This window comes from Merops nubicus, unplaced genomic scaffold (genome assembly GCF_000691845.1).
Source record: "Merops nubicus isolate BGI_N331 unplaced genomic scaffold, ASM69184v1 scaffold9578, whole genome shotgun sequence".
Taxonomy (NCBI): domain Eukaryota; kingdom Metazoa; phylum Chordata; class Aves; order Coraciiformes; family Meropidae; genus Merops; species Merops nubicus.
The window spans coordinates 24,087-35,811 of record NW_008623614.1 but is presented as its reverse complement, the minus strand read 5'-3'; the positions used below and the strand labels follow the sequence as shown (position 1 = coordinate 35,811).

General features: G+C 53.4%; 1 protein-coding gene across 1 annotated transcript in view; it reads right to left on the bottom strand.

The window, feature by feature from the left end:
• Positions 1–7,041: 7,041 nt before the first annotated feature.
• LOC103777565 (leucine zipper putative tumor suppressor 3) overlaps positions 7,042–11,725 on the bottom strand; it is a 6,923-nt gene continuing 2,239 nt past the window's right edge. Inside the window, exons 2-3 of the mRNA XM_008945123.1 lie at positions 10,734–11,564; positions 7,042–7,752 (exon numbers count right to left, since the gene is read on the bottom strand). Of these exons, the coding sequence (XP_008943371.1) occupies positions 7,042–7,752; positions 10,734–11,564 (1,542 nt within the window). The remainder of the gene's footprint in view (positions 7,753–10,733; positions 11,565–11,725) is intronic.

The following is an 11,725-nucleotide window of genomic DNA, read 5'->3' as shown; positions in this document are numbered from 1 at the left end:
AGCTGATGGCGAGGCCCTGCCGCAGGGACCCAGGAACAGTCGTGGGATGGGCACCCGAGGGGGATGGACCCAGACTGAGGACTTCCTGGATGGTCCTCCCGGGGACCCAGACTGGTGGCCTGCTGGATAGGGGCAGCTCTGGGCTCTCCAGGTGGATGGCAACCACCAAGCTCAAGCCGTTGGGGATTATTTGGAGCCAGATTGGACCTCGCATCGCTTTATGAAGGAGGAGAGCCCAGGGCTGGAGCTAAGAAGGTATTCAAGAGAACGTTGGCTTGCCTGCAGGTATCAGAGTTGGGAGGAGTCCCTTTTAAATCTCCCTGGAGAAACCTATTGCTTTGAGACAGCCAGCAGAGAGGTTCTGCCTGAGAGAGCAGGTCTGTGAAAGAGCAGAGTGAACCCAGCCCCGCGTGCCAGAGCTGGGCCCGGGCTCCAGACCTGACACGATCCCCTTCGTTGGGAGAAGCAGGGAGGAGGCCTGTCCTGAAAACACAGAGAAGCTCAGTCCTGGTGGTGCCGGCCGTCCCGCTGCCGGCGTGGAACGTCCTGTTGGGAAGCCAACATCTGCAAACAGCTGGATGTGATCCCAACCCTCCCCACTGGGGAGCTGGAGGCTTGGGTGCCCCTCCAGCCCTGGCTTTCCAGAGGGTGGGAGGACCAGGGGAGCCCCAGAGCTGGCTGGGTGTGGTGTTGTGGTGGTGTGAAGCCCCACGCAATGATCTCAAGTGACTGCAAGTTGTGAGGATGTCCTTCAGCAAGAAGCAGGGCTGGTCCTGGAGGTAAGGTAGGGCCAAGCTAGCTGACATGGGAATGATGGAGAGAAGAAGTGGAGACCAGTGGTCTAGAAAGCTCCTCTGAGGGCAGGGTTGGGATGTGCCACTCTCAGTGGGGGCTTTGGGCTCCAGCTCTGGCTTGTTCAGACATATCTGGGACACTGCTGGGAGAGGCACCGACTGCTCCTGGGACAATGGGGATGGTGATGACCTAAAAGGAGGCAGGAGAGTCTGGAGAGCTGAGGCAGAGGAGCAGCAGGGCACAGGCAACAGGACGAGCAGATCTTTAGCAAGGGGTCTTGGGGAAAAGTGTCACTGCACATCAGCAGGCTCTCACAGGCTTCCAGGAATGGAGTGGAGAAGCCTTGGGAGCCTTCTCCACAGCTGGGGAGCAGAGACAGGGTGAAGAAGCATGTGCCTGAGACTCAGACCCATCCACAGGAGCACTGTGGGTGCAGGAGCACACAGATCTCCTGCTGACCCACGCACGCTCCACTTGCCAAGCCTGGGACCAGTTTTGGGAGCTTTCATGGAGCTAAGGTGAGCAGAGGGGCCACCAGCACCCCAAGCAGGAGAAACAGAGACTGTGGTGCCTTCACTTTGGAAGATGGTTCCCTGGTGAGGAGGGTGCTGAGGAGGCCCTGGGATGAGCTAAGGAGAGGACACCAAGGGGGAAGCCAGCAGGACCACCAGCTCTCAGGATACACATTCTCCTGGCCCATACTGAAGCCAGAACAAGCCCTTGATGGGACCCAGTAGCAACATCTGCTGCTGAACTAGAGGAGACCAGTGGGCCTGGAGACAAGTGTAATGGCTTGGCAAGCATCCTCTCTTCTCCCCAAATGAAAATGGGAGCTGCATCCATCCTGCCTCCTGGGAACATCTCCTGGTCCACACTCTCCCTGGGCAATGTGTGGAGCTAGTTGGCATGGCCGTGGAGGATAACTGGCTGGGGGCAATCAGCTCACCCAGGAATTCCTTTCTCCCCTGCCCAGGAAAGGTCCCTCATGACCCCACAAACATTCCCAGGTGGGACACAGGGAAGTCCAAGCCCTCTCCTGTCCCTGCCAGCTATCATTGCCCTTTCCCAGCCCACGCTGGCCTCATCCCTCCCCAGGGGAGCGGGGAGGCAGCTCCAAGTGTGCAGCCCAACACCCTCCAGAGATCTTTGGTCATGTTGCTCATGAGCTCGCTGGCTTGAGCAAGCTATAAAGTGCCACTTGAGGGGCAGGAGTGAGTTGGGTTGGTCCTTTCCACAGACAGCAGAGCTCAAGGGGACTTGCAGCCACTGTCTGCAAGGAGTTTTGGGGGGACACAAGGATGGGCAGAGGAGACTTCAGCCTTAACCAGGGGACAACAATCCTGGCTCAGGATGATGGCAGGCATCAAAGCAGGGCAGAATGACACCAGGCTGCTCTGTCGGAGCCCATCCCAAGCAGATTGTCTTCCTGGGAGGTGCTGAGGTCCTCACCCCTTTCCACCACAGCCAGCAAAAGCTCAGGGGGTGCTCAGCACCCTCCACTCAGCGCTCAGATGCAGCGTTGGCCACTAGAGTTGGTCCCTCTCAGCCATGGAGAAGCCACAGAGCTTTCTTGCCTCTTCATTTAATCAGAGTATGTAGAGAGCTGGGCTGGTGTTGACACCCAAGTACACATGTCTCTCTGCAATGTAGCAGCAGGTGACAGCAGGGATGGCAGAAGACAGTGGCAGAAGCTCAGTGGGACTGTGTGAAGCACAACAACGTGCAATGGTTTTGATGTTCACTCCCAGGGTGAGACAGGAGTGCTGACTGCTTGATGGGAACTCGTCCAGCCTAGCTGACATCTTACAGTGACAGCAACCAGCCTCAAAATGGTGGTGGAACCAAGCAGCCCTGCTCAGAAGGGGTAGAGGAGCTCCTTAGATCTTCCCTGGCACTAGGGTAGCCTGCTGAGCCCAAATCCTCATGGATGGAAATTTCTGGAGCTGATCAGTGTCCTCTGTTTGCTCATCTGATGGCCACGTGGATGTGCCTGGAGCAGGCTGCCCACACGTGGGTGATGTGCCACTAGAGGTGCTCCACATCTTCCCACCACTGGCCTGGCTCTCCCATAGGTCTTGGGTCATATGGGACAGCCCCAAATGTCGAGTATCCCAGAGCATCTCTAATGTGTGAGCAACTGAGCTGAGCCACTTGTGACCACAGCTGCTGCTCTCGGTCGACGGCCAGTTGGAGATGACTTCTTGTTTCAGGAGAGACACTAACCACGTGCAAGATTTTGAGGGCAGTACTTGAAGAACCACACGTGAGCCAGTACATCACGCTGAATCCCATCAGCTCCAGAGCTGGCTGAGCAAAGGTGGAGGAACCAGCTGGGTTAGGGTCAAGCCCAAACTCTGTGTTGAGTTTCATGTCACAGAAACAATTTTTTCAGCCCTGCTTCAGCCTCCGAGTGGCAAGAGGTTCAACGTCCTTGGTCACCCCCAGGGAGTGTCATCAAAACACCAGTCTGGCACCCCTTGGCTATCTTACTCCAAGGCTAAGACCCCAAGGCCTCAATGCAGACCTAGTGTGATGGGAGACTTGAGCCAGTCAGCAGATAAAAGTGTTAAGATCTGGAAGGAGCCAGGTGAGATCCCATCTGAGCCAGACCTGAGCACAAACAACAGGAACTCAAGTATCCCACGGTCCTTTTGCTCCCTCTTAACTGAGCAGTCACCTCCAAGACTAGTTGCCACCATGTGGCCACATAGTCCTAGCACATGGCAGAGCAGAGGGTGGGAAGCAGTGCATCCAGTTGTAGGGAGGATTCCTGAAGAACAGGGGTCCTTTGTAGAAGTTTGGCTGAGGAGGCACTTGCCAAAAACATCTGTATTTTGTGTCACCGTAGCACGGAGGGGTGGTTCCTGCAGGGCAGCTGAGTGCTTGGGGGATGCTGGGTGAATCCCAAGAGAGGAGGAGCACCACCAGCAGCACAACATCTGCAAGGCTCTCTGCCATCCAGGGAATGGCCACAACTGAGGTTGCTCAGGTTGGGATTGAAGCTCTAGAGCAATGCGATGCGGCGTGAAGAAGAAGGTGAAGGGAATGTTCCTTTTCTCCTCCAAGGTGAGAAATCTCTCCTTGCCACTCCTGCCCCATCCCCAGGAGCTCTGCAGTCCCTGCTGGATGCACTGTGAGGCCACGGAGCCCCTGGGCAGCCCAGCACCCTCCAGCAGTCAGACAAACCCAAATGCCTCCAGGTTGCACTGGGTCCATCAAGACACACTGGCACCACTGCAAAAAAAGGGTCTAGGAAAAAGATGGTGGAGAAAACATGGAACAGTGGAGGGCTTGGCTGACTGCTGCTGACTGGATCCAGGTATGTGAGGAGGCCAGACAAACCTCTGCTTCTCCTTCCCGTGGATCAGCAAGGAGCTCTGGTGAGAAGGTGTCCCACAGAGTGATGCTGGTGTCTGTTCCTCTGGAGTGTTCCTGAGGAACTGCAGTGGACACCTCCTCAACAGCACATCCTGGAAACTCCGGGTGCCCTTGAGCTGCTGACTGAAAGGTTGTTTTCTGAGATGGTTAGTGGGAAACCAACCTCAACATCAGTGGGGTGAGGAGGAGCAAAACTGGGAATGGCCCTCCAGGTTATTGGACCCATTTTGTGGTGAGAGCACTTGCTCTTAGGTTTGCTTTTCATGTGGTGGCCTCAAAAACAACGTAGACCATCTGAGTCCAAGCATCTTGCAATTTATTTATGCTTTGTCCTCTTGCCCTAGGGCTGTAAATCCCTTCACAAGCACAGATGCCTCACAGCTGCTTTGGGAAGGAAGACAGCACGGGTTGGTCTGATGTGGAAAGAGAAGCACAGAGAGCTGAGATGACACAACACACCAGATCTCCAGCCCTGGCATTGTGAGATGCTTGGTTCCATCTCGAAGGCCCAGGGTATGAAATGGAGGAAGCTCTAGGATTTGCCTGGCCAAGTGGAAGTCTGCACAGCACGTGTAGGTATCTCCCCTGGCATGGTGGACTCTGCTGCTGGGTGGCACCGGGAGGCAGCGGGAGGCAGCTGCACGCTTTCCGTGGTGGGGTGTGTGGGTGGATGTCCATGAGCACTGGAGCATCTGCAGGCTTTGTAGTGGGGCTCTTCTCCACACCCTTCAAGGGTCAGACCTGGTCTAGTTCCTCCTTCTATGGCTGGTCCTGGGAGAGGGGCTTATCCTGAGCTGTTTTCCAGACTGGTGAGTTATGTCTTCCTCCAGCCCCAAAGCACAGGAAGAAGTGGTGGGAAAAGACAGGTATTGTCAGCTGGGATCTTCAGATGCCCTGGTCTCATTGCATGTCTCCATTTTCTGTTTCCAGTTGCCAGCCAGCAACTGTTCTGCCCAGTAATACTGTCTGTTGACCTTGGCTGGAGGTTGGTGGGACTACCTCAAGTCTCCTCTCTCCTGCTCAGCCTCTTTGCTCAGTCTGGAGATCACCACAACAACATTTTTTCCCAACTGGAAGATCAGACCTGGTGATGGAGATGGGGAGCTTCTGGTGATGGAGATGGGGAGCTTTTGGGGAAGGGAACATGGGAAAAGCGTATCTTCAGGGCTTTTGTTTGGGAGGTCTTCAGCCCCTCAATACCCTGAGGTTCTTCCTTGGTATGTACGTGAAATGTTATCTGGCCAAACTCTCCCTGGAGTCACCTCACAGACATACCAAGACGTCCCAGTGATAATTTTGGCTTTGTTCTTCTAACTGCTCCCTGGGACAACGAGCCAAAACTCCCACTTGCGTTGTTGATCCCTTGGCCACTGCCTCCTCAGTGCAACCCCCACTTTGCTACAGTTTGTTTTTCTCTTTCCTGTGAACCACAGTACAAAGTGTCCATGAAAAGGAGAACCAAGGCCACTTTGCCCACCTTTCCAAGCTGAGTGCTGGTTTTTTGACCCCTGCTCCATTCTCTGTGGCCTGTGCATATAGGAAGTGGTTATTGTTCTGCCAGGGCATAAGCACTTGAGTGATCTGAAGCATTTCCCTTTCTTATCACAGCTTTCATGCTCTGAGTTGGTGGCTGAGTAGTTTCTTAAGCTAGGCCTGCGTTCCCTCTGTCCCTGGAGCAGGTGGCACCACGTGGCATCGCTGTGGGTGCTGTCTGGAGTGCCCATACTGGGGGCTAACGCTTGCCCCGTTGAGATCTGGTGGTAAAGCTGGCGTGTGCTCACTGCAGCTCCTGAGTGGGGCTCAGGTGCCAGTTTTTAAGTAGACCCTGGGCAGAGATAGTGCAGCAAAGCATCACTCGTTTGGGAAGGGGGTCGCACAGTTGCCCACTGCGGGGCAAATTGCTAAAGCTTCGGTTTGCAGAAACATCCTGCAGGCTTGGAGGCTTCCCCAAACCTTCGTTCTGTTGACTTTGGGAAGTGAGAGGGCTCTTGGGAAGGGAAAGTGGCTTGGATCTCCAAGTTTTTGTTCTTGCTTTAGCCAGCTTGATTACACGGTAAGAACAGGGGGACTAGTAGAGGTGGGAGGGTATTTCTGCTCCCAGGGTTGGTCAGAACCCAAGAGAGGAGTGGAACTGCAGAAGGAAACCACAACCAAATGAATACACGGCATAAGTTAAGCTCTGCTGAGCCTCCAAAGAGGCAATCATTCCTTGTTGGCTTCTGTTACCAGGACAGGCTCATCCTGCTCCTCAGGGATGTCCTAGCCTCTTGCAACCGTGGTAGCCAACTGGCAAGAGGGAGTCATCTTGTAGAGATATGTCTGGTTTCACTGAAATCAGTGGTCAGCCCCCCACTGACTTCACTAAGACCACCGTCTAGACAGGGTACTTGACACAGAACAGCGAGCTTGCTTCGCTCCATTAGCCAATGTGGCTAAAAAACACCCTGAAAAAAACCCAAACAAAGAACCAAACCTGCCTCTTGGAACTGTTTTGCTGCCCGGAAACGCTTGGAGAACCAAAGAAACCGAGCACAACCCTCCAAAAACAACCAACCAAGGAGGGGCGAGTCGTGGGAGAGGGGGTGGCAGCCTCTGGCGAAGTAACAGTCACGGCAGATTACAAAAGAGTCCGTTGACCCTCACGAAATACACCCAACCCCAAAGAGCTGTTGCCTCATTGATAGAAACCCAACGCACACCCAGGGTTATTTCACCCACAGAGCACAGAAGTACAGAGGAAGGGTGAGGGAGCTCGGGGTGGGCTGGGCTCGCCCCGCTCCTATGGTAGCACGTTATCCTTCGGAAGATCACTGGCTTGAGTAGGTAGAACATGCACAGCAATTAAAAACATCTCGTCGTGGTGCCACCTCAGATCTCGGTGGACTCTATTCGCTCGAGTCTGGAGGGAGTCCAGGGTTTCTTCTCCTCGGCGTGCGGGGGGCTGGCGGCCTTGGTGTTCAGCTCGTTCACCTTGTGCTCCAGCAGCTGGTTCTTCTGGTACATCTCCACGTAGTTCAGCTGCAGCTGCTTCTGGTACTTGATGACTTTCTCCTTCTCCTCTTGCCACGTGCGCCGCTCCTCCTCGAAGTCCATCACCTGCTGCTCCCGCTGCTGCCTCTCCAGCTTCAGCTCGGTCTGGAGCCTCTCCAGCTCCTTCCGCAGCGTCTGGACGTTGTCCTCGCTCTGCCTCTGCATCTTGGCCTCGTCGCTCTCACAGGCCAACGGGTCCCGCAGCTTCTCCCCCAGGTCCCCGCCAAAAGGTCCCGGAGGTGCCATGCTGGCAAGTGTCCGCTTCAGGCCGGAGACCTCCAGCTCACAGTGGTTGAGTTTTTCCCTCAGCACCTGGACCTCGCTCATCTTCCGCTGCAGCTCGCCCTCGCAGATCTCCAGGTTGACGCTCTTGGAGCTGTAGGAGTCCTTCAGGTTGAGGATCTGCTCCTCCTTCTCCCTCAGGAAGTTCTTGCCTTCCTTCAGCTGCGTCCGCAGTCCCACGATCTCGTTCAGCTTCTGGGAGACGTCTGCTTGGGAGTCCTTCAGCTGCTGTTTGAGCAGGGAGATCTCACCTGCCTTCTGGCATACCTGTGGGGAGAGCAGCCGTGAGGTGGGGGAAGGTGAGGAGGAGTCATCCCCAGGGCTGGTCCCCCGTGCTGCCCGGGGAGTGCCTGTGTCACTCAGGTCACGGAGGGGACAGCCAAAGACTCTGCTCAAGGGCTGAGTTCCAGCCTTCACCAGGACCCAACCGTGCTGAAGACCTAGAGGTTGTCCCCACGTTTGTGGGGGAGATGTGGTGTTTTCTCATGGCTCCTGGGGACCTGATGCTGCTTCCAGCTGGAGCTGGCCAAGCAGCTAAGCTAAGTGCCGTGGTGCTCACCACTGGTGAGTGGACACCGACGCTTCCCTCCCTGCTTTCATCTTACTCACCCAACCACGAGCCTGTGCTGCTTGACCCCAAACTCTCTGCTCTCAGGAGTCTCCCCACTGACCTCAGTCTCACCTGGACCTTGAACAAGCCTGAGACAGAAACATCTGAAGCTCAGAGATCACCGGGGCTCTCCCTGAGCACTGGAAGTGCAGTTCCAGATGCAGGGGCAGTAGATGTTTCTTACTTGCCCTATGACATTTTTCTTCCCTAAAACTCCTAAAGAACCCCGTTGACTCAATTTTAGGGTTCACTTCTCTGGGGACAGCCCAGGGACTGGTGGCTACTTAATTCCTTTGGGGCAGAAGGGTGACAGCCTCTCTGCCAGACATCAAGGAGTAACTTGCTGAAACCCAACCACGCGTGGTCCTTAGGTGGTGGCATTCCAGGTTCCATCCTGCCTGGCTCAGTTCTCACCCCTGGGGCAGGGTGCACAAGCCCCTTGCTGCAGGGTGGATCTGCATGGTGTAGGTGACACCATTCAGTGTGACACTCCTCTGCAGTTGTGTGGTCCACCAAGGGTGACAGTTGCAGGAATAGTTGTGGGTACTGGCAGTGAACCATAAAAACGACCAAACTCTCATTGTCCCATGAACTCTGTGGTTTTCTGGGCTCAGTGGCTGTGATCTGTCTGCTGTGGGTGGTGGCAGAGACAAACAGGTCCCACCTATGCTGATAGGAGCAGCACCAAGGAACCATCAGTGATCAGAGAGCATAGGCATAATTAAAAATAGACTTGGGAGCCACCTCCAGCCCAGGGGGTCCCATCCTCCTGAAGCTCCTGTCTCCTGTCCCACAGGAAGTGCTTGGCCTTTCCTCCCTCCTGTGGTGCCTGCAAGGTCCTGTGCTACTCCACTCCAGCTGGGTCACTGCTCCTCAGACACATTCTCCTCTCCATTGCCTTCATTTCATCCTCCACCTTTCTCTGCTATAGAGGACTTGCTTGGTGCAGGATCGTAGAATGGATCATAGAATAGTTTGGGTTGGAAGGGACCTTTAAAGGTCATCTGGTCCAATCCCCTTGCACCAGGCAGGGACATCTGCAACTAGAGCAGGTTGCTCAGAGTCCTGGCCAAGCTGGCCTTGAACACTTCCAGGGATGGGACATCCACAACTTCTTTAGGCAACTTTTGCCAGGGTCTCACCACCCTTAGTGTAAAAAAAGTGTCTTCCTTATATTTAATCCAAATCTACCTTCTTCACCCTCTATTTCTCTGCCTTTTGGGAAGAGTTAACCCACGGAGAGCTCTTTCAGCAAACTGTGCAGGTTTTTAGCTAGGCAGTAACTGTGTCACTTTAACTACAGCTAAACCTAGTGGGAGGTGTCCCTGCCCATGGCTGGAACTAGATGGTCTTTAAGGTCCCTCCAACCCAAATCACTCTATGATTCAGTAAGAACAGCTTGGCTAAGCATCAATTTACAGCCTGTGATACTTAAATTTAGGCCTCTACTTGGGTGCTGTGTGGATCTAGGCAGTACAGTCCACGGAGTGTGGAGAGCAAGTCAACAAATCCACAAGTGTAGGTGTCTACAAAGTGTAGGTGTCCTGATCCACAAGCTGAGTCCCTATCTTTAGATGGATACCACTGGGTTAGACATTGCAGACAGAACCACATCAGTGAAGCAAATAATCAAAAGCCCATCTGCAGTTTTGCTGGTGCAGAACTAGAGAACTTCTCAGACCTCACTTGTTGGAAGACACTAAAGACCTGTGCAGAGCTGCTGGCCAAGAGAGGCGTCACCTGGGACAATGTTGTTCTGGTTTGTGGCTTGCAGAGATTTTCCAGCAAGCCTCTCATAAGCTCTGCTGAACATCTGCAAATAGCACATTTCAGAGCCTGATTAATCCCAGCTTCATTGACTTGCCATGAGGATTAGCAGAATGGAGGCTTCGTGATTCTACAGCTACAGTTTGCTCTTGAACTCTTAATAAATTTAAAGTTTCTAGCCAGTCCATGGAAGGATTAAAATTCTTCACATGATCAAGCTGAAAAAAAAAATCATGTTAGCACTGGCTATACAAACAGACTTTGATAAAATGTTCTGAAAATAGAAACAACAGAAAAACTGTGTAAGAGCCAAAAGGAGAGCTAGAGAAAAGAATTTGCCTTTCAGCCCTTTGAGAGAGATAAAGTTATTAGCAACTGATAACAGCATGTTACAATGGAAAGCATGAGGTGAAGTTGGCTATTGGCATCATTCTTGGCTCACTTGCTTTATATCTTCAATTAAAAACAAAAATCAAATATTTGAACAGTGGTTTCAGAGTTGGCCCAAACTCAATCTAGAAGAATTTAATTAAATTAGACTTAAATCCATTTTGGGGAGGCACGAACACCTGTATGGAAAGACCTGGATTCACTGAAACTGAAGTCAAATGTCACACGTTGGAGTGACCTGACTGGAAAACCAAATGATTAACCAGCACAGGAGGTGTACACAAAAAGTTGGGCTCCTTTTGGTGGAGTTGACTACAGTTGAGACAAATGAAGAGGTGACTTAAGTGTCATCTTCTACCTGGAGGCCACCAACACATAGCCATTATCTGTGGAGTCCACCTGGGGCAAAGGAGGGGCTCTTGGGGTTATCAGAGCACCCAATGAAAAACTCCCTCAAGGTCTGCTACAACAAGGCTCTTACCTCCCACTTGGTCTCCTCAATCTTTGGAAGAAACTCGGCCTGCTCCTTCTTGAAAGCCACAAATTTCTTCTCCAGCTCCTCTCGCTGCTGAAGGAGTTGTCCCATATCATCTTGGAGTTTTTTTTTCTCCTGCTGGAGCTTGAAGATTTGGAGCTGCAAGGCCTGCTGAGCCCGTTGCGCCTTTTTGGAGACCTGCTGCAATTTGTTGGCATAGTTCTGCCTCAGGTCTTCCATCTCCCTCTCCCAGATCTTCTGCTTCTCCTCGAACACTTGGAAGATGGCCGCCTCGCTCTTGTCCAAGTTCCTCCTCATCTGGAGGACCTCTTGCTCCTTCTCCCACAGCCGATCTTCCAGGTCTTGGATGATGTCATCGGTGGAAGGCGAGTGGAAAGGCATCGTTTCGTTGAGATGGTTCAGCCTGTTGAAGGAAGAGGTGCTCTTGCTCGAAGACCGCCCGCTGTCTGAGGTAGATATCCCGTTGTAGCCCACCATGTTCTTCTCCACGTAGGTCGTCCCGATGCGGTTGATGTGGCTCGTGGAGGCGCTCATGGGACCCACGTGCTGGCTGTAGCCTGTCCCGTAGGTGGGCAAGCTCGTTAACGAGTTACGGCCGGAATCTGAAAGGCCCCCAACTTGGTTGGTAGTCCTGTTAAGGCTGCTCTTGTCGAGTCCACTTTTGGGTGCGGAGGGGCTATTGCTGTTGGCGTGGTTCAAGCTCTTTCTGTTCTCTGTCACCCCGTTGCTCTGCGGCGGGCAGAGGTTCTGCATGGAATGGAAGTTTTTAGGAACTACTGGTTTAAAGGCTGAGGGTCTAACTAAGGGCTCATTGCTCTGCAAAAGGAAAAAGGACCACGCATCAAACACGGCAGGAAGCTTGGTAACAGCACACAAAAGAGAGACAGCAGCACAGGATGGGGCTGATGGAGCTCGGGTGGCGGCTAGCTCCATGTTGCTCGGCCCTAGGACACCCTGGACCATTTGGGATTGAACAC